Source organism: Papaver somniferum, chromosome 8 (genome assembly GCF_003573695.1).
Source record: "Papaver somniferum cultivar HN1 chromosome 8, ASM357369v1, whole genome shotgun sequence".
Taxonomy (NCBI): Eukaryota; Viridiplantae; Streptophyta; class Magnoliopsida; order Ranunculales; family Papaveraceae; genus Papaver; species Papaver somniferum.
Genome location: NC_039365.1, coordinates 149,612,963 through 149,632,744, shown reverse-complemented (window position 1 = coordinate 149,632,744; position 19,782 = coordinate 149,612,963). Strand labels below are relative to the sequence as shown.

Sequence of the window (19,782 nt, the reverse complement as noted above, 5' to 3'; positions counted from 1 at the left end):
GAGCCATCATGCTTTTTGTTTGCTAGAAATCTTTAGGTTTGTTTTGGTGGAGTCGAGTCGGCCTTGTTTGTGGTTGTGTAGAATTCCCTTGCAATTAAGAATGTCGAACTGGTATGATAGAAGCCAATACAATGAGTATCGACCTGAATTTGAATATGGACATCATCAGTTTTATGACCATGGTGGGAATAGTAGTTGGGAACGCCAACCTTTTCAAGGTTATGGTTCATACCATGGTGAGCCCAATTACTATCCACACATGCATCAGTCTTACGAGCAAGAAGATTATAGTACTAGTTCTTCGTCTCTAGAGGATACAATCAAACTATTGAAAAGTAGTCCTTTTTATGATCCTTCTGATAATTCCTCTTTACTAGAGTCAACACGTAAGTTAGCTGAGTCGACGCGTAAGTTAGCTGATATGAATAGTATAATTATAGACGAAAGAACTACAATAATGAGTGAACCTTCTTTAGAAGACCACCTCAAGCGGATAGCTGAGACGAACGAAAGAATTGCTCGAAATTACTTGAATTGCCAATATAGTGTATCCAATAATACCCTTGAGAATGAAGATAGTTATTTACACAATCAAGAGAACGAGGTTATAATTGGTAACACTACTTATTTAGATAAGGTTCAATCATCTTCGTACTATTATAATGATGAGGATAGTAGTGATGAAGAATCTGAAATATGTAGGCATAGTGATCAGGAATCTAGTAATCCAATTGAGCTTTATAGTGATTATTTATTTCTAATTCAAATCCAAATAATTTTTATGATTATTCACCTATTCAAGAGGACGAGGATTTGATTAGGAATACCACCGTTTTAGACGATGTAGTATTTCCTTTTGATTACGAAGCCGATAGTGGTTTAGAGGAACGGGTTTATTCTGAAAATGCTGTTTTAGAGTCTAGCGACTTAGAAACAATAATCTTGAATGAAGAACATAGACTCGTAGAGATGAGTAAAGATGCACTACCTGATAATAAATTAGAAGAATCAATTGACCATTTTCAAGAATCTAATGATCCAGAAATTAGGGAGATTGTAACTAGTCTATCTAGAGACACTAAAAACTCTAAGTTTGGGGGTGATTATCACCTTCATAGTGCCTTACCTTTAACTCTCAGAAAGTCCCTTCACTTAGGACTTGATATCTCTGCCTCGACAATTTTACAAGATTACCTTCATACTCGTTTTCCCGAACCTAATGATGTCCTGAAAAAGGTTCAGTCGTTAGAAACCCATCCTCTGGTCGATGTGGTTTGCCCAGGCTATGATACCCAGATTGACTTTGTTTTCCCACCAAATAGTTTTCTTCCAATTGTGGGAACGTATAGATTTCAAATGTGTCACTTATTAAGTTCTGAGACTAAGCCTAAGTACTTTAGGAAATTAGAATCGACACATTTGCTTCAGAATGACCACTACTCTGACCGTGGTCAACTTTGTAAGTCATACCTAATTGACTTAGAGGATCCTAAATTATTTAGGTTATTTTGTGACTCCAGGTTCTTATCTGAGTTTTTCCAAACTCTAGGACCTAATAATTTGGATCCTACCTATGAGGAAATGCATCGAGGAAAATAGTTTATTTAGACCCCTTCATAGAACCTGAACCTGAACCGCAATTAGCGATAGTTATCAGGAAACTAGGTAAGGGCATGCTAGTCTTGTACATTTTCTTGGTTCACTGCAGTTTCCTTTTGTCAGCTCTTTTTGGTTTTAAAGACCCACAGTTATTCCGGCTACTGTTATACGGTTCGAGTTGACTAAACCTTTCCTACGTCTGGCTGAAGACTTTAAACTTAGCACTTCTTGGGAGGTAACCCAATCTCATGCAACACGGTAATATCTTTCCTTAACTCTTTCGCTTCAAATGGTAACAGTTTCTCCTTGTTCATGCTTTTAGTTTCATCTTTAGAACATTGAGGACAATGTTAGATTTAAGTTTGGGGGTATGGGAGAAACTTTTTAGTTGCAATAAATAAACTCCAGAGCCTAGAAATTTATGCGTATTTAGGATAGCACTAACCAATCTAAGTGGATGGAAACATTTTTGTTTTAGGAGTTGAGGAACCAATCTGACTAGATGGAAACATCTATAGAGTCTATTCATAAAAGCACAGAGCTCAGGTGTTAGAAATAACATGATAGTTTCGCCATATCTTGTCGAGTCCTTTTCACTTTCTATTTTTAGTTTTCTTTTGTTTCAAGTGATTTGGTGGGGCACACGATTCAAGTTGTTACCTTTGCTAGGGTGAAATAGAGTGACTGAGTTACCTTTTTCAAAAAAAAAAAAAAAAAAAAAAAAGAGACCGGACAAGTTTAGACAATCGGAATAAGTATTAACACTTGGATAGCAATATGCGTGTGTTCTCCCTGTTTCCGTCGCCTAAGCAAGCGTGGAATGCAGGACCCGTGGGAACTATCGTGTAATCTGCTGACAAGAAGCATGCGCTTGGATCCAAAAGATCTATTCATGCCGTTAAGTTAAAAAAAAAAAAAAAAAAAATGGTTATTGTTATGTGTAGTCAACTGCTGGTTCCCTTGTATTTGCCAGTTTGTTGATCTAGATTTAAGTTATTGACCACTGGTTCCCTTGTATATGCCAGTGTGTTAATATTAGTCAGACCGGTATCTCAGTCATTTAGGTTAGGTTCATCTTGGCAGAGGCCTTCAGACAGATATGGGAAACACCGTTCTCTTTTCAACCATCTACATTTTTTTTTTCCATCTTCTTAATCTTTTCATGTGATTAGTCTGACTCCGAGTATGATGTCCATCGTGAAACTATCTTAGTAGAGCTCTGTCACTTATATGGATTTTAGTATGCTTGAGTGCAAACTCGTGTACAGCAATTGGAATTTCGCATCAGGGTTCTTCCTCTTAGAGTCAATAATTGTATGCCAACCAAGGAGGTTCTTTAGTGCTTTCCAAGGTTCTGCGTAGATAGCTAGGGTCTGGAGTATTGGTTTTTGTGGGTACACCTCTGATAAACCCACCCGAGATTAACTCGGTCACTTTTCAAGAATAAATTTTGCTCGAGGACTAGCAAATAATAAGTTTGGGGGTATTTGATAGACACATTTTTGTGTCTAATTTGTCCTCAATGTCCGTATTGTTGGCACTCGATTTTGTACTAATTTTGTTATTTTATGTATTTGTAGGTATTTTTTGGAAATAAATATTTTAAGAAAATTCAGCTCGAAAAGTTGATTTTGGCACCCGGAGGACAAGTGTTATTCGGACTCTCGCTTTTGGATAAGGGGCGACCACTGGATAAGGGGCGACCTTCTTTCAAAATTCAAAATTTGTTTTGGCGGAGAAAATTCTTTCCTTTACTGGCAGATTTTCAATTCGACATTTGAAGGTGTTTTAACGAGATTAAAGAGCTTAGACTTAATGGGTATATGTGATATGAGTATATGAAGATATTATGGTGGTTGGGATCGATCAAATTTGTCCAGAAAATCAATTCCCAATCAAAACAGAGAAAAGAATATCGTCTCATTTTTGGAAAGAAAATCACGTAAAAGATGTTGCATGTTTGTGTAGTTAAGCCCAGATATTCTCCTAGGATGCGTATAAATCAGTTTATGAAGATTTCCAAGACAATTAACGTACACAGAGGAAGAAATAAGAAATTATTCTCAAAAATATTTTTCTTCATTGTGAAGATTTTTGAGGAGTTATGGCGAGATTCAATGAGGCTTAGGTGTATAAATAGGTTGCTACTATCACAGGGAAGGGCTGTCGAGAGTTGGGAGTCGAAAGGAGGGCCAGAGGATCAGAAATCAGAGTTTTCAGAACTCTGTTGCTGCTGCTGCTGCTGCCCGTGAAGAACAAGGAATCGGCCACGGTTCCTTCATCCATTTGCAACTGTTTCTTCAACTGCTCTGCAACGTTTATCTTCATCGCAACAGTTTCTTCAACTGCTGTGCAACGTTTATCTTCATCGCAACAGTTTCTTCATCATATTTTGCAACAGAGAAGTAAACCACAGCATTTAATTTTCCGTCACCACTTGTTTCTCTGTAACAGTCCAACATCGTCTTCGCAACAGGAACTGCTGTTGCGATTTCTCTGTTGCATTGTTTACTCAATTGTAATCAACTTTGGAGCAATAATAAAACATTTTGAGATTATGATTAATATGAGGAGCTAAATTCAACATTGGGACGACGGAGGGAGTCTATTTTCGTCATTGTGGTAAATTTAATTTATTCTTTTTATGACTTTTGCACTGATTAAAAATTGAAAAATGATTTTAATTAATTAGTTATCATTTTATTTGATGCGGCATGCTTGCTTAAATGTTTGATGTCCCATGCTTACGATTTATAACTAATATTCTGAGAATCTATTTTGGCAAAATAAGAGTCCATATATTTATGTTTTGAGCAGTAATTGTTAAGAACAAACAAAATATACCACATGCATGAAGAATTGGCCAAGTCCTTAGTCCCAATACCTCTCGAACATCTTGTGACAAATTTGTACATATATTTTCGTTTTAAAATCTATTCAAGTCCGAGCAACGAACTTTTACTTACCTCTTGAAAAATACTATAACAGCAATCACGAGTAATTCGAGCTTCTCTTTCTTCCGTCTCTAATTCAAGCCTACGTCTTGACTCAGCAAACTCACATGTTGACTCAGTTAACTTACATGTTGACTCAGCTAAATTCCTGAGGTTATCTTCTAAAGAAGGTTCACTCATTGTTACAGTTCTTTTGTCTATAACTAAGCCATCTGTGTCCACTGACTTATGTGTCGACTCATGTAACTTACGCGTCGACTCAAGTATCTTACGTGCCTCATCTAGAGAAGAGGAATTATAGGAATTTTGCTCGTATGACCGGTATTCATGTGAATAGTAATTGGGCTCACCATGGTATGACCCATAATCTTAAAAAGTTTGGTGTTCCCAACCACTATTCCCACTATGGTCATAAAAAGAATAATGTTCATGTTGCTCAGTCGAATAATCATTGTATTGGCTATACCAGTTCGACATCCTAACTGCAAGGGAATTCTAAACAAACATAAAGAAGGATGACTCGACCACAACAAGCCTATTTTATCTAGCAAACAAAAAGCATGATGGCTCCCTTAGATTGTTTTTAGACCAGCTTTTATTCTTTCGAAAAGGAATTCGTTACAATCTGAGCAAACCTCTCTGGAATCAATCCGAGTTAAAGTAAGTTGAATAGAGACAAGGGAAGCTCAGTGGAGCTTTGATACCCAAGGCCTCACCGGCATTACAAGGCGGCGTATTCAACTCACAAAAACCATCATGAACTTCAAAGTATGCTCAAAAGAGTAACCAATATTTTCCGAACGACTTTCCTAATAAGCTCGTTACCCTATCGGTCTCGTTATAGCCCAAATTTTAAGGCTAAGGTTCGCGTAGGTTACGTGTTCCTAAGGCGCGAAAGAAGGAAACAGTGATGAAATCCGAATCCTTATCTTGATTTGGCCAGGCCTTGCCCTTTACTAGAAAATTAAATCCGATTTCAGGTCCTCAACTATATGCATACGAAATCATCCAGTAAACCAGCTGACAGGGGATTCACGGGTGTTTAGAATCTTACCTCCCGTTCCATATGGGTGATGAACCGTTGAAGTCGACTCGGGGAACGACTCCTATATCATGTACGAACCCGAGGGGCCGAGGCGATATCGTAATCGTCGTCCTTCTCTGCAAACAGTTTATTTAAAACTACTCTTCCGTAGGATTTTAAAAATAAAGTCCAACGTTCAATGTCCAAAAGAAAAGAAGAAAAAAAAATGTTCAAAAATAAAATATTACAAAAATAAAAACCTTAATTACAGTTTCTAAAAAAATAAAAATAAAATTATTTACAAAATCTTCTTCTTCATTCCTTTTGGATTTCTCTTTTCTTTCCTTTCTGGGCTTTTCCTTTCTTTTCAGCACTTTCTCTTTTCCTTTAGCTTAGCTCCAAATCTGAAAGCAAACAAAAATACCAGAACGCATAAAAAAGAACAAATAAAATAAAACCTAAAAACAAATCTATAAACAAATCCGCATCGGCGGCGCCAAAAATTGACCGAATTTTATATAGTGGTAAAAAGGTTGTCGTTCTCTCATACTTGTGAAGATTGATTTAAGATTATGGAAAGAACTGAGACTATGGATTCCACCATTGACCAATTTTTAAGTGATTCGGTTAACAACAATATTTATGCAATTCATACGTTCAATTTGTTCTAAGATATTGCCAATATTAGATTTCCAAAATATTAATTGTTAATCGCAAGTATGGAACATCAAGAGCTCTAAGCTAAGCATGCACCATCAAGAGAGAACACAACTAATTAATCAAAATATTATAATCAATTATAGTTCAGTGCAAATAATCATAAAGAAATTGCAATAATAAATTAATAAGAAAATACCACTTTATTATTGGAACTGGAACAACGCTTCCTCCATAATCCCAACATGTGATTCTACTTCTTCATTATTATAAAGAAAACTAAATAGAAGAAATAAAAGAAAATTGTGAAACTGGCTACTGGCTCACCGGCTCTCCCATCACTCCCCTGGTTTCCTACTATCGACATCAATATATAGATTTCAACAAAATCTAACCTTCCTCTTTTAATTCTCTTCCACATGTCATGTCCAATGGGAGTGTGCCACTTGTCTAAGAATACACAATATCATCTAATAAAGACTCGCCACATGTCCGACCACTTGCTTTTATTTTCATGGGAAAGAAAATATTATATGAGCACATACTGATCTTATGCTCAAAATCAATCTTCTTTAGTTGCAAAAGATATTTAGTTTCCTTTCTTCCTCCATGTCGACATACCTCGTACATTAATTATTGAGTAGGATTTTTCATTTTACGTGATACCTTCTAAATCCTTCGAGAACTAATCACCAAGTCCTTCATCCTAAAATCCACGAGATCAAAATGCCCGAGCATGTTAATTTCTTAAACCAACTTCATCCCATCATCTCCTTCACTAACTTAAATTGGGTATATCCCATTTAGATCCAAAAGTATCCACGACCCCTGTACTTCGTAGTCCGTATTTTCTTCTTGTAAACCTAGGTTTAGCCGATTTTCTTGGAAGAGCCCGTTTTATTCATTTACCTACAAAAATATAATAAATATCAAAATAAACACCAACAATATATATTTTGGGTAGTAAATATGTAAGAATTAATCGCTCATCATGTATTCTACACAGTTTAGTGCATGGGCTTATTACGTCTTTTTCCTGTTCTAAAATATTTTGAACCTCCGGGTAAATTTATAATATGGATGGACCCTAATAGAAATAACCATATAGGCGTAGACTATCAAGAAATCTCTCAATTTTCTTTTTACGAACGGGGCAGTGACAGGGATAGGGATTGTCATCACTCCTGTTAAAGGGGCGGCGGATTCCATTAGAGGGGCGGCGGTGAATAGGACAAAAAGGGTCACTACACGGTAATTCGAAGTACCCCTTATAAAAAAAACTAAAAATGACTAATTAACCCTTACATAGTTTAGTGTTGATAAACTAGTTTAGTGATGATAATCTAGTTTAGTTCTGATAATCAAATTTCACTTATATTAACTCTAAAAAAAATCAAAATCAGATTTCTAGAGTTAAAAAAAAAAGTTTAGAGGAGAAGAAAATAAAAACTTTTGTGATATTTGTGAAACCTTAGATTTTGATTCATTCAACCAAAATGAGTGATTCCAGTGACAAATTTGAGATGGATAAACCTCTAAATTAGTTCTCATTAGCTTTTTGTCGCTCAAAATTATCTAAAGTACGTAAAAAAATCGAAACTTTTAAAATTTCAGAAGAACTTACAGTTGGAATTTAGCTCGTTACCAACCGTAACTCGCAGTTACGGTTCCAAAAGTATCGAATACCAACCGTAACTGGTTCAATTTGGGGAAAACCCAATCGTAATACCAGTTACGGTTGCTAGAATGACAACATATATCAATCGTAAAAAATTACGGTTGGTAACTAATGAATCGGGATCAACCGTAACTAACCTACGGTTGGTAAGGTTATTTGAGTTACAAGTCGTAACTCAAATACGATTGATAACAGAGATGCAATTATAAACCGTAAAAATAAAATGAAACATCCAGGACAAATTACGCGTAACTTAAGTAACGAGACCAACCGTAAGTAATTTACGGTTGAATAAAAAAATCGTAACTGAACATTTTATCTCAAAATCAAGAACTTACGATTGGTATTTGAGTTAAATGAACCGTAACATCAACCAAATCTATAGTTACGGTTCCAATTGGAGTTATTACCAACCGTAACTCACATGCAACACAGAAATTTCAATTTCAATTTTGATCCAAAACCCTAATTTTTGATACAAAATTAACTTAAATCATACACAATAAACTAAACCCTAACTGGGTTTTTCGAAATATAGTTTTCAATCAACGATTATCAATTTTTCAAATCGAGGATGATGAAAATTTCAATTTTAATGGAGGAGGAGAAGAGAAGAGATCTGATTCCATTAGGTTAATTATTCCATTTAAGGTGAAAAGGATAATCTAGTCAATTTATACCCCTATAGGACATCCCCTAACCAACTAGAGGGACATTGTTATCACACTTGTCCCCTATTTAACAGGATTGATTGGCATACCCGCCCCATGCCATCCCTACCGGTTTCAAGACTAAAGACTTCACACCTGCAGCCACGAATTCGGGGTTAGGGTTGGTTCTCATCTTCTATTCTCTTACACCAGGTATTGCCTCAGGTTCGATTTCTTTGTCTGTTTTGATGTTATATTATTGAAACTGGTTATTTAATTTATTTCTAGGGTTAATCATTGAAGTGTTTTTTTTGTACCCTATACTATTCATTTTTTACTCTGTGAATTGTGATGAATTGGGAAGGATTGTTTTGATATCACTGGGCTTTGAGAAGAGAGACTCGATTCTCCTTTTCATGTGATTGTGGTTTAGTTCTGTTATCTGACTGCGTTTACTTTATTTTGTGGACTTCTGATGTCCTGGAAGTTGATTTATAAGAATTTTTAGGAATTAGGGTCAGGTCATATTTATCATTAGTACTTTGATCTTTTAAGATGGGTGAATCAATTTTGGCTTTGCCAATCATTGAAGCCAATCCTTACTTGTTGTGCCCATTTATAATATGAAGTAAGAATGATAATGATTGAGAGTCAGTTCAAGTAACTAAATGGTCTTGCTTCACTAATATACATGAGAGCTTTAGGGGCTCTGTACGAGTAACACTAGCTTAATACGATGCTCATACGTCTCCGGAGTGTTCTCGTGTCAATAACAGAACGAGTTCATAACCGACAATAAATACTGGATATTTATGTTTCTAAATTCTCAACATGGTATCTTAGTGTAGTCAATCTAGATGGGGCATGTAAGTTGTCAGCACGAATCTAGATCCATAAACCGAACAATGAAGTTTAAGCAATTCCTTGGTGTTTCGATTTCTAAATTTTAAGCTTCCATATATAGCTTGTTTTCAGAGTGTTTTGCCAACAAGTTGAACTCTAGAAACTATTAGCTAAGACCCCTAAAAAGTAAAAACAAAAGAATGTTATTATTTCTCAGTAGTTATCTAGTGTGTCTTACTCGAAACAGATAAATGATCAAGCTATACCATGTGTTTTTTGCCTCTCTTTCATTATAGTTTTGGTTGTTGCCAATACTGCCATCTTTTCACGGGTTCAACTTAAATTCTTATATATCATATTTAGATGTTTAGTTACCTGGAATTTTCTTTTTTATTCCTAAACCAAAGGTCACATTCAGGACTATAATGCTGATTTTATGATCCAGTTGATAGAAGAATATATAAAACTTCTCTAAAAATTTCTCTCTGCCGCGCTGCAGGAAACCACCACAGCACCACCTTTGCAGCTTCATTGGTAAGCAAACCTTTCCCTCTCTTTGATTTTATAGACACGACCAATTCAACTGTAAACCACCAAAGCACTACCGTTTCAACGGAAGCAGCAGTTCGGGGTCGGAACCTATGCACCGCTAAGGAGGGGAGTTTCCCTCTCTTTGATTTTGTTGTTCATGTGCCTAGGCGCACGAGTCGATCAAGGGGCGCCTGTCGATAAAACGCCCCAATGCGAAAAGCTATGAGCAATTTTTTTTTTTTTTTTTTTTTTAAATTTCTGCGCGCCGCTTTGACTAGCGCCTAACACAACATAGATTCCAATTTCATGTTCCCGAAAATACGTTGACAAATTGTTTCAATGTGATCATACTCATAGCCTACCAATCCAATAGGGATTAAGGGTTTTTTATTTCTTTCATTTTTGTTAGTCAAGTTCTGAAGTTGTCACTCCTCATTGTACTTGAGTAGATGACGGCCGAAGAGCGAGAAGATCAAAGTGACTCTAGTTTACCGGATATAGGAAATGCAGATGTAATCATACCAAATGATGAAAAAGCCGAAGCTCAGAAAAAGAATCGGAAGAAACTATTGTTAAAAGAAGCTAAGAAGGCACGGAACCGTGGAGTTTGTTATATGAGTAGGATACCTCCTCAAATGGACCCAGTAAAGCTACGCCAAGTTCTTTCTCAGTATGGAGAAATTGATAGGATTTACCTTGTGCCTGAAACAAAGCAGCTACCTCAGCAAGTAAATCGCAAGAAAGCTGGTGATTTTCGAGGTCAAGGGTTTTCAGAAGGGTATGTAATGTATGCTTTAAGAATTTTTCTTATTACTGCGAGTAGAATGCACATTTCGCAGTAGGATATGCCAAAGTTATTTTTGTCAATTACGGGTTATAATTGTGACATAATGTCATTTTTGTAGGTGGGTTGAATTTACGAATAAAAGAGTTGCAAAGAGGATTGCTGAAATGTGAAATGGGGAACAAATGGGTATGCCAGTTTAAACCGCTATATAAGTGTACTGCAATGAGTGATTAATTAATCTGATGTGTATTTGTGTTGCTGCAAATTTTTTAGGTGGGAGGAAAAGTCATCGTTCTTTTATGACATTTGGAATATCAAGTATCTAAGTAAATTTAAGTGGGAGGATCTTACCGAAGAAATCGGTAAACAACAATGAATTTTGACAAGTGATGAGAAGATCTGTTTAAATGTTAATATTAAAATATTTTTGTTGCATTCATTAATCTAGCTTACAAGCATGCTCTTAGGGAGCAGAAATTAACTTTGGAGATATCTGCTGCCAAGAGGGAACGGAATTTCTACACGGACAAGGTTGACAAGTCTAAAGGCCTGACTGTCATACAAGAACGGGTGAAAGGTACGTAATCTCATACTTAAATATATTTTTTTTCAGATGCTTTAATCGTTATTCATTGATCTATGCCCTGAAACTCATTACTGTTGTTTCTTCTTCGCTGGGAAATATTAGTTATTTGACTTAGTTTTCCTCTTGAAAATATGCCAATCACTCGCTTACTATTCTCAAACATTTCTAGGAGCCGAATGTGGTGGTTTTATCAACTTGCAAGTTATTTTCAGCAAACTTCAATGTATCGCATCCTCTGTTTTCTTAATTTATTTCTTATGATAAGCATGTCTCATATCATAGCTGTACTAATTTAATTCTTCCTCCATTTTTTTTTAATCGGTAAAGAATTTAGTGCCAGCGAGTTTCGAATACAGATCACTGGTACCATCACCCAATGACTTTACCACTATACTACAGTGACACCCATATAAGAATTTAGTTAACAATTGTGAGTCGGGGTACAAGGAGATTACAGAATACATCAGTCAATTGTGGGTTTTGCAAATTGAAGAACTTGTTTGTGTAAGAAAATGACATCATCTACGTGATACAATAAGAAGACTATGAACTCTGACATATTAATGGAGTAAGCCAGAAACCTGATTTTATTTTTGATGACTGAATTCTGTTTATGCTAAAAAAGTTGTGCAGAAGCAGAAGGTCCAAGAACAAAGCTCAGAGATAAATTCGGATCCCCAAGTGGATCAGCAAGAACCAAAAGTAATTCCACAATTCCAACAGACAAGGCCAGTTAAAGATGATTCAGCCCAGACCAAACTTCGAATGTCTAGAGATGTCTTGGCCGGGGTAAGTAACCAGCACCTTATTCTCTATCTTTATTTCAACCTCCATAACTGAACCTTCCATGGGCATATTCTACTTTGCTCACTGAATCTCCATGATCATGTTCGCTCCAGGTATTTGGTGGAAAATGATCACTACAAAACGGAAGGCCTCTAGGGGCGGTCAGAAAAACGTCCCAAGAACTTGAAAGCCGTCCCAAAAAGCTTTTAGGGACGTTTGTTGCTGCGTCCCCAGATCCACCGTCACTAATACTACTAGGGACGGATTTGCCATCTAGGGACGGTTCTGAATGGCCGTCAGTAGTACTATTAGGGACGACTTCATCTTCTAGGGACGTATCTTTTTGGCCGCCACTAATACTTCTAAGGACGGCTCCATCTTCTAGGGACGTTTCTTTTTGGCCGCCGCTAATTCTTCTAAGGACGGCTCCATCTTCTAGGGACGGTTTTTAAACCGCCAGAAAAACAAGATTAAACTGGAACAATGGGGACGGTTTAAAAACCGTCCCTAATATCTGAATATTGAAGCTTCGTTCCCCTGCTTTAATTGGCAGAATGCCATCCCCTCATAGGATTAGATGCCATACATCATAAAACTAGAGACAACTAGAATGCCATACATCCACAGAACAGAGACAAACTCATAGAAGACTTTTTTTTGTATGGATACTCAAAAACCAAGTTATTTGTTTACAAAAGAGACCCAACCATTCTCAAAAAACAAGCAAAAGTTTAGATGTTCATGTAATCTCTACAGTAAATGGTGTCTCATTTGTTAACTACAATTAGCGGCCTGCGACGTTTGAGTGCTATTTTATCATCTGTGTATCATCTGTCAAAATCTGGCAACTAACCCTTCTTGCACCTTTCCATGTCACATTTCCTGCAACAAACAGAAATCTACTCAATAGATACTCGATAGTTACATTCTTTTCAGCCAGGAAAAGAGAAAAAAAAACTCAAACACATTCATAATGGCAACAATCAGTTCTGAGATTCTAATGGAGACTGTTTTTTTCGTCAATTAACACAACATAGAGCATTAAGGTAAATTTAAGACCTAGGGTCATAGGCTGTCTTTAAGTCACAACGCACATGTTGCTTAGCCACTCCACATATTCAATACTTACTCCCCAGTTCTTAGAGACCATCATGAAGCCTAAACAATGACGCTTAAGGTATAGTTGAGAACCTAATTTTGTGTCAGGTGTCCTAAGAGATAGTGACTTAGATAACACGGAAGCTCATACATACCTAAATAACCACTGAGTCTAAGGTTAATCATATCAATTCAATATGGCAACAATCAATTGTTGCATTCTGCCAAAATATTTCCACTATTGACTGAAATTGCATGTGCAAGAAAAAAAAAAGTGAATGATGTACGATACCTGGAGTTCTTCGTTGTTCTGATTTGGTGGTAATACTACAACTTGAGCCTCCAATTCTGCAACCCTTCGTTTGAGCATTGCATTTTCCTCTGTCAATTTGAACGACTTTACTTGATGATGATGACTCGCCCCAAAACTGTTTCGGCTTCACAGTGCTGCCAAAGCAACGAACCCGACCACGCCTATCTGGTCCCATTACAACCGCAAATGCATCATTTCGTCCACCTAAAACGACTCCAGATCCAGGTTGGTTAGCCTGGTTGTGTATTTCCACCATTCGATCCTACAAGTAAATCAATCTCGAAAGTTAGGCCAATTCGAATTACAAATGCAAAAAACAGATGACCCGAAAGAAAACTTAAAAGTATAAAGGTATACGTATTGTTCAGTAGCAACAGATGACCAAGTAAATCAATCTCGAAAGTTTGGCGTACTCCTTATAATAAAGAATGCAGTCATTCGGACACGCATCAATCTTATTGTAAGTCAATCCTAACTCTGAAAGTATTTTCTTGCACTGTGTGAAATTTTCTGGCAAATTACAATCATCAGGAAATGAATCCCTCATAAGTTGAAGCATATCCTTGGCTGACTTCTCAGACATCCCGCCAACACATTTATAGTTCCAAAATCGGACAAGAAAAGACATCACTGACATTTTGTCGCAGCCAGGATACAATGGTATCTTTGACTCCTCGAGCAATTTATAAAACCTAGAAGCTGTACAATTACTTGGTAAACCACTCACTCCTCCATCCCCATTATCCATATCTTCATCGTCATCCATATCATCCATACCTTCACCGTCACCCCTATCATCCATACCTTCATCATCACGCATTGGTATTCCACACACGGCTCGCAACATGCCAAAAAGGTCATCCCCTGGTCGTTCATCGTTGTTATTTCTGACCTCAAAACATGTATCATGTGGTGCGATACTTGATGAGACCATTGAGCTTAAACTCTCACCATGATGAAACCATGTAGTATAATTTCTCATCATACCGTGCAATATCAAGTCACTGAAAATTTCACTTCTAACTTTGTAATTAACATTATTGCACTTTCTGGAAGGACATTTTATTTTACTATCTTCAGTAACAACCCCTTTCTCGAATGCATGGTCCAAGAATAGCCTCACGCCATCTTCATACTCTTTACCCCACCGAGCCTTGTGAACCCAGCTCTTATCCATGGTTTTACACAAACTGACTAAGGAACAAACTTATGATTAACGGAAACCACTAGTCACACACGCACACATATGCCACAAACCCAACAGAAAGTGGAAAAGAACGCAAGACAGACATGAATTAGTAAGAATTACTTGGTGATAGTTACACTAAACTTTGCAAATTTAACAATTTCATTACCTTTATAAGTTAATAGCGATGGATGATTATGAGCATGCAAGCCAGAGAATGATTCTGCGATGAAATGAACCCAATCGCCAACACCAGCAATATGCACCTGGTGCAACACACCTTAAATCAGTGAGTACTGTACATAGATGAAATGATCATGACCACCAACCTTTAAGTCTACGTTGTTTTCTAGTATATTGGAACAAATTTCAATTTCCCTATCAATTACCACCTCTTTTATAGAGAGGAGTTTGTATATATTGCGCCAGTTATTATAATCAATCAATCAAAGTAAGACCAAGATCATTGAATTGGACCTTTCAGACACACATGCTCGATTAAACAATCTATTCTATTGGCATGGAATAATCACAATTACATTTGTGGATAACATGACAAACACACAAATCAATGACATTCTGAGATTATACTGGTTTTGTATCCAATATTTGATTAGCTCATCAGCTCGCTCAAACTAGCTAACACAATCCATTTGCACTTATATTATTTCTTCCCACTAAATAATTCCAATAAAAACAACAAAAATACAAAATAAAACAATTGAGATTTCTAGGGTTAAATTAGTATTAGTAGTCACTTGAATGAACTACATTCCCACTTTTGAATCATGTTTTATAATACCAATTGAATGAAATACCAATTGGTTATTGAGATTATTTCAAATCTTTAACCTAGAGATTTTGAAAACATAATTCGCAACCCCTAAAATCAAATCAACGTAAGATTGAAAGAGAAAGAGAAAGAAAAAGAAATTAACCTGAGAATTAAGTTAGAAATTGCTGTTGGTGCTTCACTGCGAACGAATTTTAGATCACACAGGGGAAAATCACGAACGAGAAGAAGTTTTTTCAGCAGAAAGTGAAGAGAGATAAACTGAAAGAAGCGACGATATAACCAAGAAAAAAAGAGAAGTAAAATGTTATATTGTGCTTTTAGGCATAAGATAAATAAATTACTGATGATCCAATCACAACCATTGAAATCCTAGCTACTGGGACGGCTGAAAATAAAACATCTCCATTAGTTGACCAATAGTGGCGGCCAGAATCGCACGTCCCAAATAATCAACTCTAGGGACGGCTACAGCCGAGTGTCCCAACAACTAACCTCTTGGGACGTTTTTTTTTAAAAGTGGTCATCCCTAGAGGCCTTCTTTTTTGTAGTGGATCATCACCTGCCACGGTCCAGAGTGTTTTACGCGCATTTTTTGTTTTCATATGAAAAACTTTGCTATATTAGTATCGGTGAGATGTATTGAATCAATTTACCGATGGATTGATAAACTTATGAGACTCGCCAAACTGAAAAAGTGAAAGTTTTTTTTTTCAGAAACGGAAGGAGTATTTGAGGTATAGATATGCAGGATTTATATCCACGAGATATTTACTTGAAAAGATTTGTGTTATACAGGGAGAGCAAAAACCAAAAATCCTGAAACTGTAGTTTGACTCTTCAACTAGGACTACTCATAGTTTTTCTTAGTCGAACAAAACAGATAACTTATTCTTCTACTTGCAAGAACTACTATCACTAAAAGTCCAACGCGTAACACCACCACTATCACAAACACCAACTGGTCCAACTCCAACAGCTAGCAGAATCAATGAGCCAACACTAACAAAAGACTGTACCACCATGATTGGAACTTTGTTTTTTTTTTTTAGTCATAGACACATGTCCATGCTATCATGTCACATTGTTACTTAATGCTGAGAACTTAGGCATTAAATTTTTCCATCCCAATTCAACCTTTCGATTAAATCAATCAAATAATCTTTAGCACTAATTAGGTTTTTGTTGTATAGTTACCCTCTAATTCAACATTGATAAGTTTTATAGATGGGAATTGAATAATGAGCGAGTGAGACTCCAAAGTGGTATGTACTCATTTGATGCTTAGTCATGCTTAGACTCATCTTCAACTGTATGTACCGTTGGAATATTATAGATCCTTTTTATCGCAAAACTAATAATCAATATAATGTTTATTATATATATATTTATAAGTAGAAATATATTTTTAATTAAACAATAACGAAAAACACGTTATTTCCATGGAAAGAAGACTAATTCTATGGAATTAACTCCGATCAAACACAACCCAATATTAATGACTTTCCTTTCAAGTATCCGCAAAAAAATGATACACTTTGACATTGTTCACGACCAACTTGACCGCGGAGGCAGTTGTAACCACAGCAACTAAAGAAAAGACAATAATGTTTGCCCAATGCCACGCCTTGTGTCCTATTCCAGCTTTCTTTCCTTTAATCTGCGAGCAAAAACTTTTTTTAATGGGATTGACCAACTACTTTATTAGCTGAGTTTTAACTGTAATCAGTATATTAGTACAATGAATTACCTTGAGGAAAAGCATGCTTGGAAACACCAAAGTAAGAGGAAACAGTGTGAAAGAACCAAATAAGTTCACGAAATCTCCCATGAATGGAAATGCCGCCGTTATGAAAGTGTTTGCTGCAAAGATACCAGCGCGAAGGATAAGTCTACGCTTGACGTTACTCATGGAGTCCATGCTTTCATCCAGTTTCATGTACTTTGTATCTAGAGCTTCATGTACCGGCGCGATGAACATCTGCATAGGGAATTGTAGTTAGTAAGTTCGCTGGCAGAAAGCCGGCCGGCCGTTTACACACTGTGCTGATATTAATCTACGCCTGACTGTGTTAGCTTAATACATGTTGAGAGATGATGCTCTGGAGAAACTGTAAAGCGTTGATGACGACTTTCGCCCATTTAGGTCCGCTAAGCTCTCTTGGAAGGTACTCAGAAACCGTAGAACCATAAGCCCAATATCCGAGAATGCTCACCCCATAGTAAAATGCTAGCCCTATTGTGAACTGTAGGGATAAGGCTTTCCTCATGTTCTTTACTGCTGGATTACGCAACGTTGACTGTGTGGATAATGCAATTATGAGGGCACTGAAATGATTGTTAATATGATTGACACAACAGATTATAAAAATCAACAGAGTCAGCACGCAAGTCAAGTATTCAAACAGTATGGATATATTATACATAAACCATAGCCCCTAATTTCCCACGAAAGCATTCACGGATACCTGTATCTCTGGGAGCAAGGCTGGCGCACTGCAAACAAGGATGGCAGCTATCGCACCAAAGGCATTAAATACCTTATCAACTTGGTTTCCCTTGATCTTGTAGTTTCTGTTATTCCTGGAATCATCTGCGTTCCCTTTTTTTTGATGTAAAATGAATGTCTATTCAATACATGTATTTAGAATTAAGAAGGTAAAATAGGAAAAGTCAAGGTTTGCATGCGTACCATCTTTTACCAGGATGACTAGGAGGATGCCAATGTAAGTGAAAGTGAAGATAAATGAGATTCCCAGCCATCTTCTCATCGCTGATATTGTTGGTACCATAAATGCGAATACAAAGTATACTGCTCCTGTTATTATTATGAAATACTGAAGTCTTAATGGTAATGTTGATGTGATCCCTCCATGGTCATTGATGAACTCTGAATTGATTTCCTGTTTATGTATTGTCTTAGCATTGAAAAATCATGAACACGCTCGTGGTTATGTTTTTCGTGTATTTAAATTTGTTATTTGTATCAATCATGCAGTCTAATATAATAATATATGTAACCAGTGATATCTTTTATCCGACTCGATGACTTAGCTAATTAATTTGTCCAGAATCATATTTGAGGGACACTTGTACGTGTGTAGCTGACACCAACAAATTTTATCCATACGAGTATACGACCATATTTTATATGATGAGATGATCTGAAACCCACCTTCAGTGCTCTTCCTCCTAGAAGGATGAAACCCATGTTTCCCATAACAAGGGTAAAGAACTGAAGGATCCATGTCACATAATACATTTTCCTACCTACGAGAAAAACAAAAACCAAAAGAATCAATCACACATCTGTCATATCACAGAAAATAATTCAAACCCGCTGGATCTAAGTAAGACTATAGCTAACTTTCAAAAGCAAAACAGTTCTCTATGTATACGAAAAAATTGTTAATATATTCTAGCAAATAAAAAACTTTCTTGAACGATAAAAAAAAATCTAGTTTCTTAGGTTTTGACAAAAAAATAATAACATAATACATGATGATGATGATTTGTATAGCTCACCAAACACAAACCCCATCAAGTCTCTGTATCTAATGAATCTTTGACCATCAATGAGATGAAAACCTGCTAATAACCAGCTTGAATAGAAAGTGAAAAGAGCAATCACTATCAAGCATATAATCCCCCATGTCCACCCTAATGGAACCAACATCAAGTTTGAAAAACTCAATATGTATCCACAGTTGAAGCTTGTCACCATTAGCAAACCCACTTGTTTCCATGAATCTACACCACCAAGGCACCAACCATTAACACACAAACCAAAAGGCTAGTATATATCAGCGTATTCATCATACGGGGAGAGAGAGAGAAAGAGAGGGGGAGAGAGAGAGAGAGAGAGATTCACCATGGTCTATGGTATGAGCAGAGGTTGGAGTAATTTGCTGATCAACATCAAAAACTTGAGCAACATAAGTAGTGTTCCTGTTGCTGGTCTTCTGATCATAATTATCTTCATATAGTGATGGTTTAATATCTATCCCCATTTCTTTTCCTTCTATAGGAAGGATAGATAGATGACGAAATTTTGTTGGTTTTCAGGCCTTAAATCTCCTTTTTATGCAGATATTTGATGTTGTATTTGATTGGGTGTACTTATATGCCAAATGGAAGATATGTGTATATATATATATATAGATGAAATTAGATATAATTCGTGCTTCGCGCCGGGAATATCGTCTGATTTGGTTCGGGTTAAAAATTAGTTCACTGTTTGAAACTAGGAAATGACCCGTACCGTAACGGCACGGGCTATTTCACGTCGCTTTAAGCT

The 19,782-nt window shown here is 36.6% G+C and overlaps 2 protein-coding genes across 2 annotated transcripts; one reads left to right on the top strand and one right to left on the bottom strand.

The window, feature by feature from the left end:
• Nucleotides 1-10,385: 10,385 nt before the first annotated feature.
• On the top strand, nt 10,386-12,879 carry LOC113306190 (pre-rRNA-processing protein ESF2-like). The gene is made up of 6 exons (XM_026555157.1): nt 10,386-10,714; nt 10,886-10,909; nt 10,997-11,085; nt 11,172-11,300; nt 11,935-12,098; nt 12,209-12,879. Exons 1-6 carry the CDS (start codon nt 10,386-10,388, stop codon nt 12,224-12,226), a joined length of 753 nt encoding a protein of 250 aa, XP_026410942.1. The 3' UTR covers nt 12,227-12,879.
• Nucleotides 12,880-16,840: 3,961 nt separating this feature from the next.
• LOC113303469 (proline transporter 1-like) lies at nt 16,841-19,603 on the bottom strand. The gene is made up of 8 exons (XM_026552499.1): nt 19,357-19,603; nt 19,011-19,235; nt 18,661-18,755; nt 18,178-18,388; nt 17,954-18,087; nt 17,570-17,785; nt 17,236-17,466; nt 16,841-17,145 (listed from the first exon to the last, which is right to left on the bottom strand). The coding sequence occupies exons 1-8, from the start codon at nt 19,493-19,495 to the stop codon at nt 16,996-16,998; spliced, it is 1,401 nt and encodes a 466-aa protein (XP_026408284.1). The 5' UTR covers nt 19,496-19,603; the 3' UTR covers nt 16,841-16,995.
• Between the last annotated feature and the right edge of the window lie 179 nt (nt 19,604-19,782).

Excerpts from the sequence above, each read along its gene's own strand:
- LOC113306190 (XM_026555157.1), top strand. The coding sequence starts at position 10,386 with ATGACGGCCGAAGAGCGAGAAGATCAAAGTGACTCTAGTTTACCGGAT. Across the intron at positions 10,715-10,885 it reads GGTCAAGGGTTTTCAGAAGG|AAATGTGAAATGGGGAACAA; the intron begins GTATGTAATGTA and ends AGAGGATTGCTG. Across the intron at positions 10,910-10,996 it reads GTGAAATGGGGAACAAATGG|GTGGGAGGAAAAGTCATCGT; the intron begins GTATGCCAGTTT and ends CAAATTTTTTAG.
- LOC113303469 (XM_026552499.1), bottom strand. The coding sequence starts at position 19,495 with ATGGGGATAGATATTAAACCATCACTATATGAAGATAATTATGATCAG. Across the intron at positions 17,467-17,569 it reads AGAGCATCATCTCTCAACAT|ATGTTCATCGCGCCGGTACA; the intron begins GTATTAAGCTAA and ends TTCCCTATGCAG. Across the intron at positions 17,146-17,235 it reads CAAGCATGCTTTTCCTCAAG|ATTAAAGGAAAGAAAGCTGG; the intron begins GTAATTCATTGT and ends TTTTGCTCGCAG.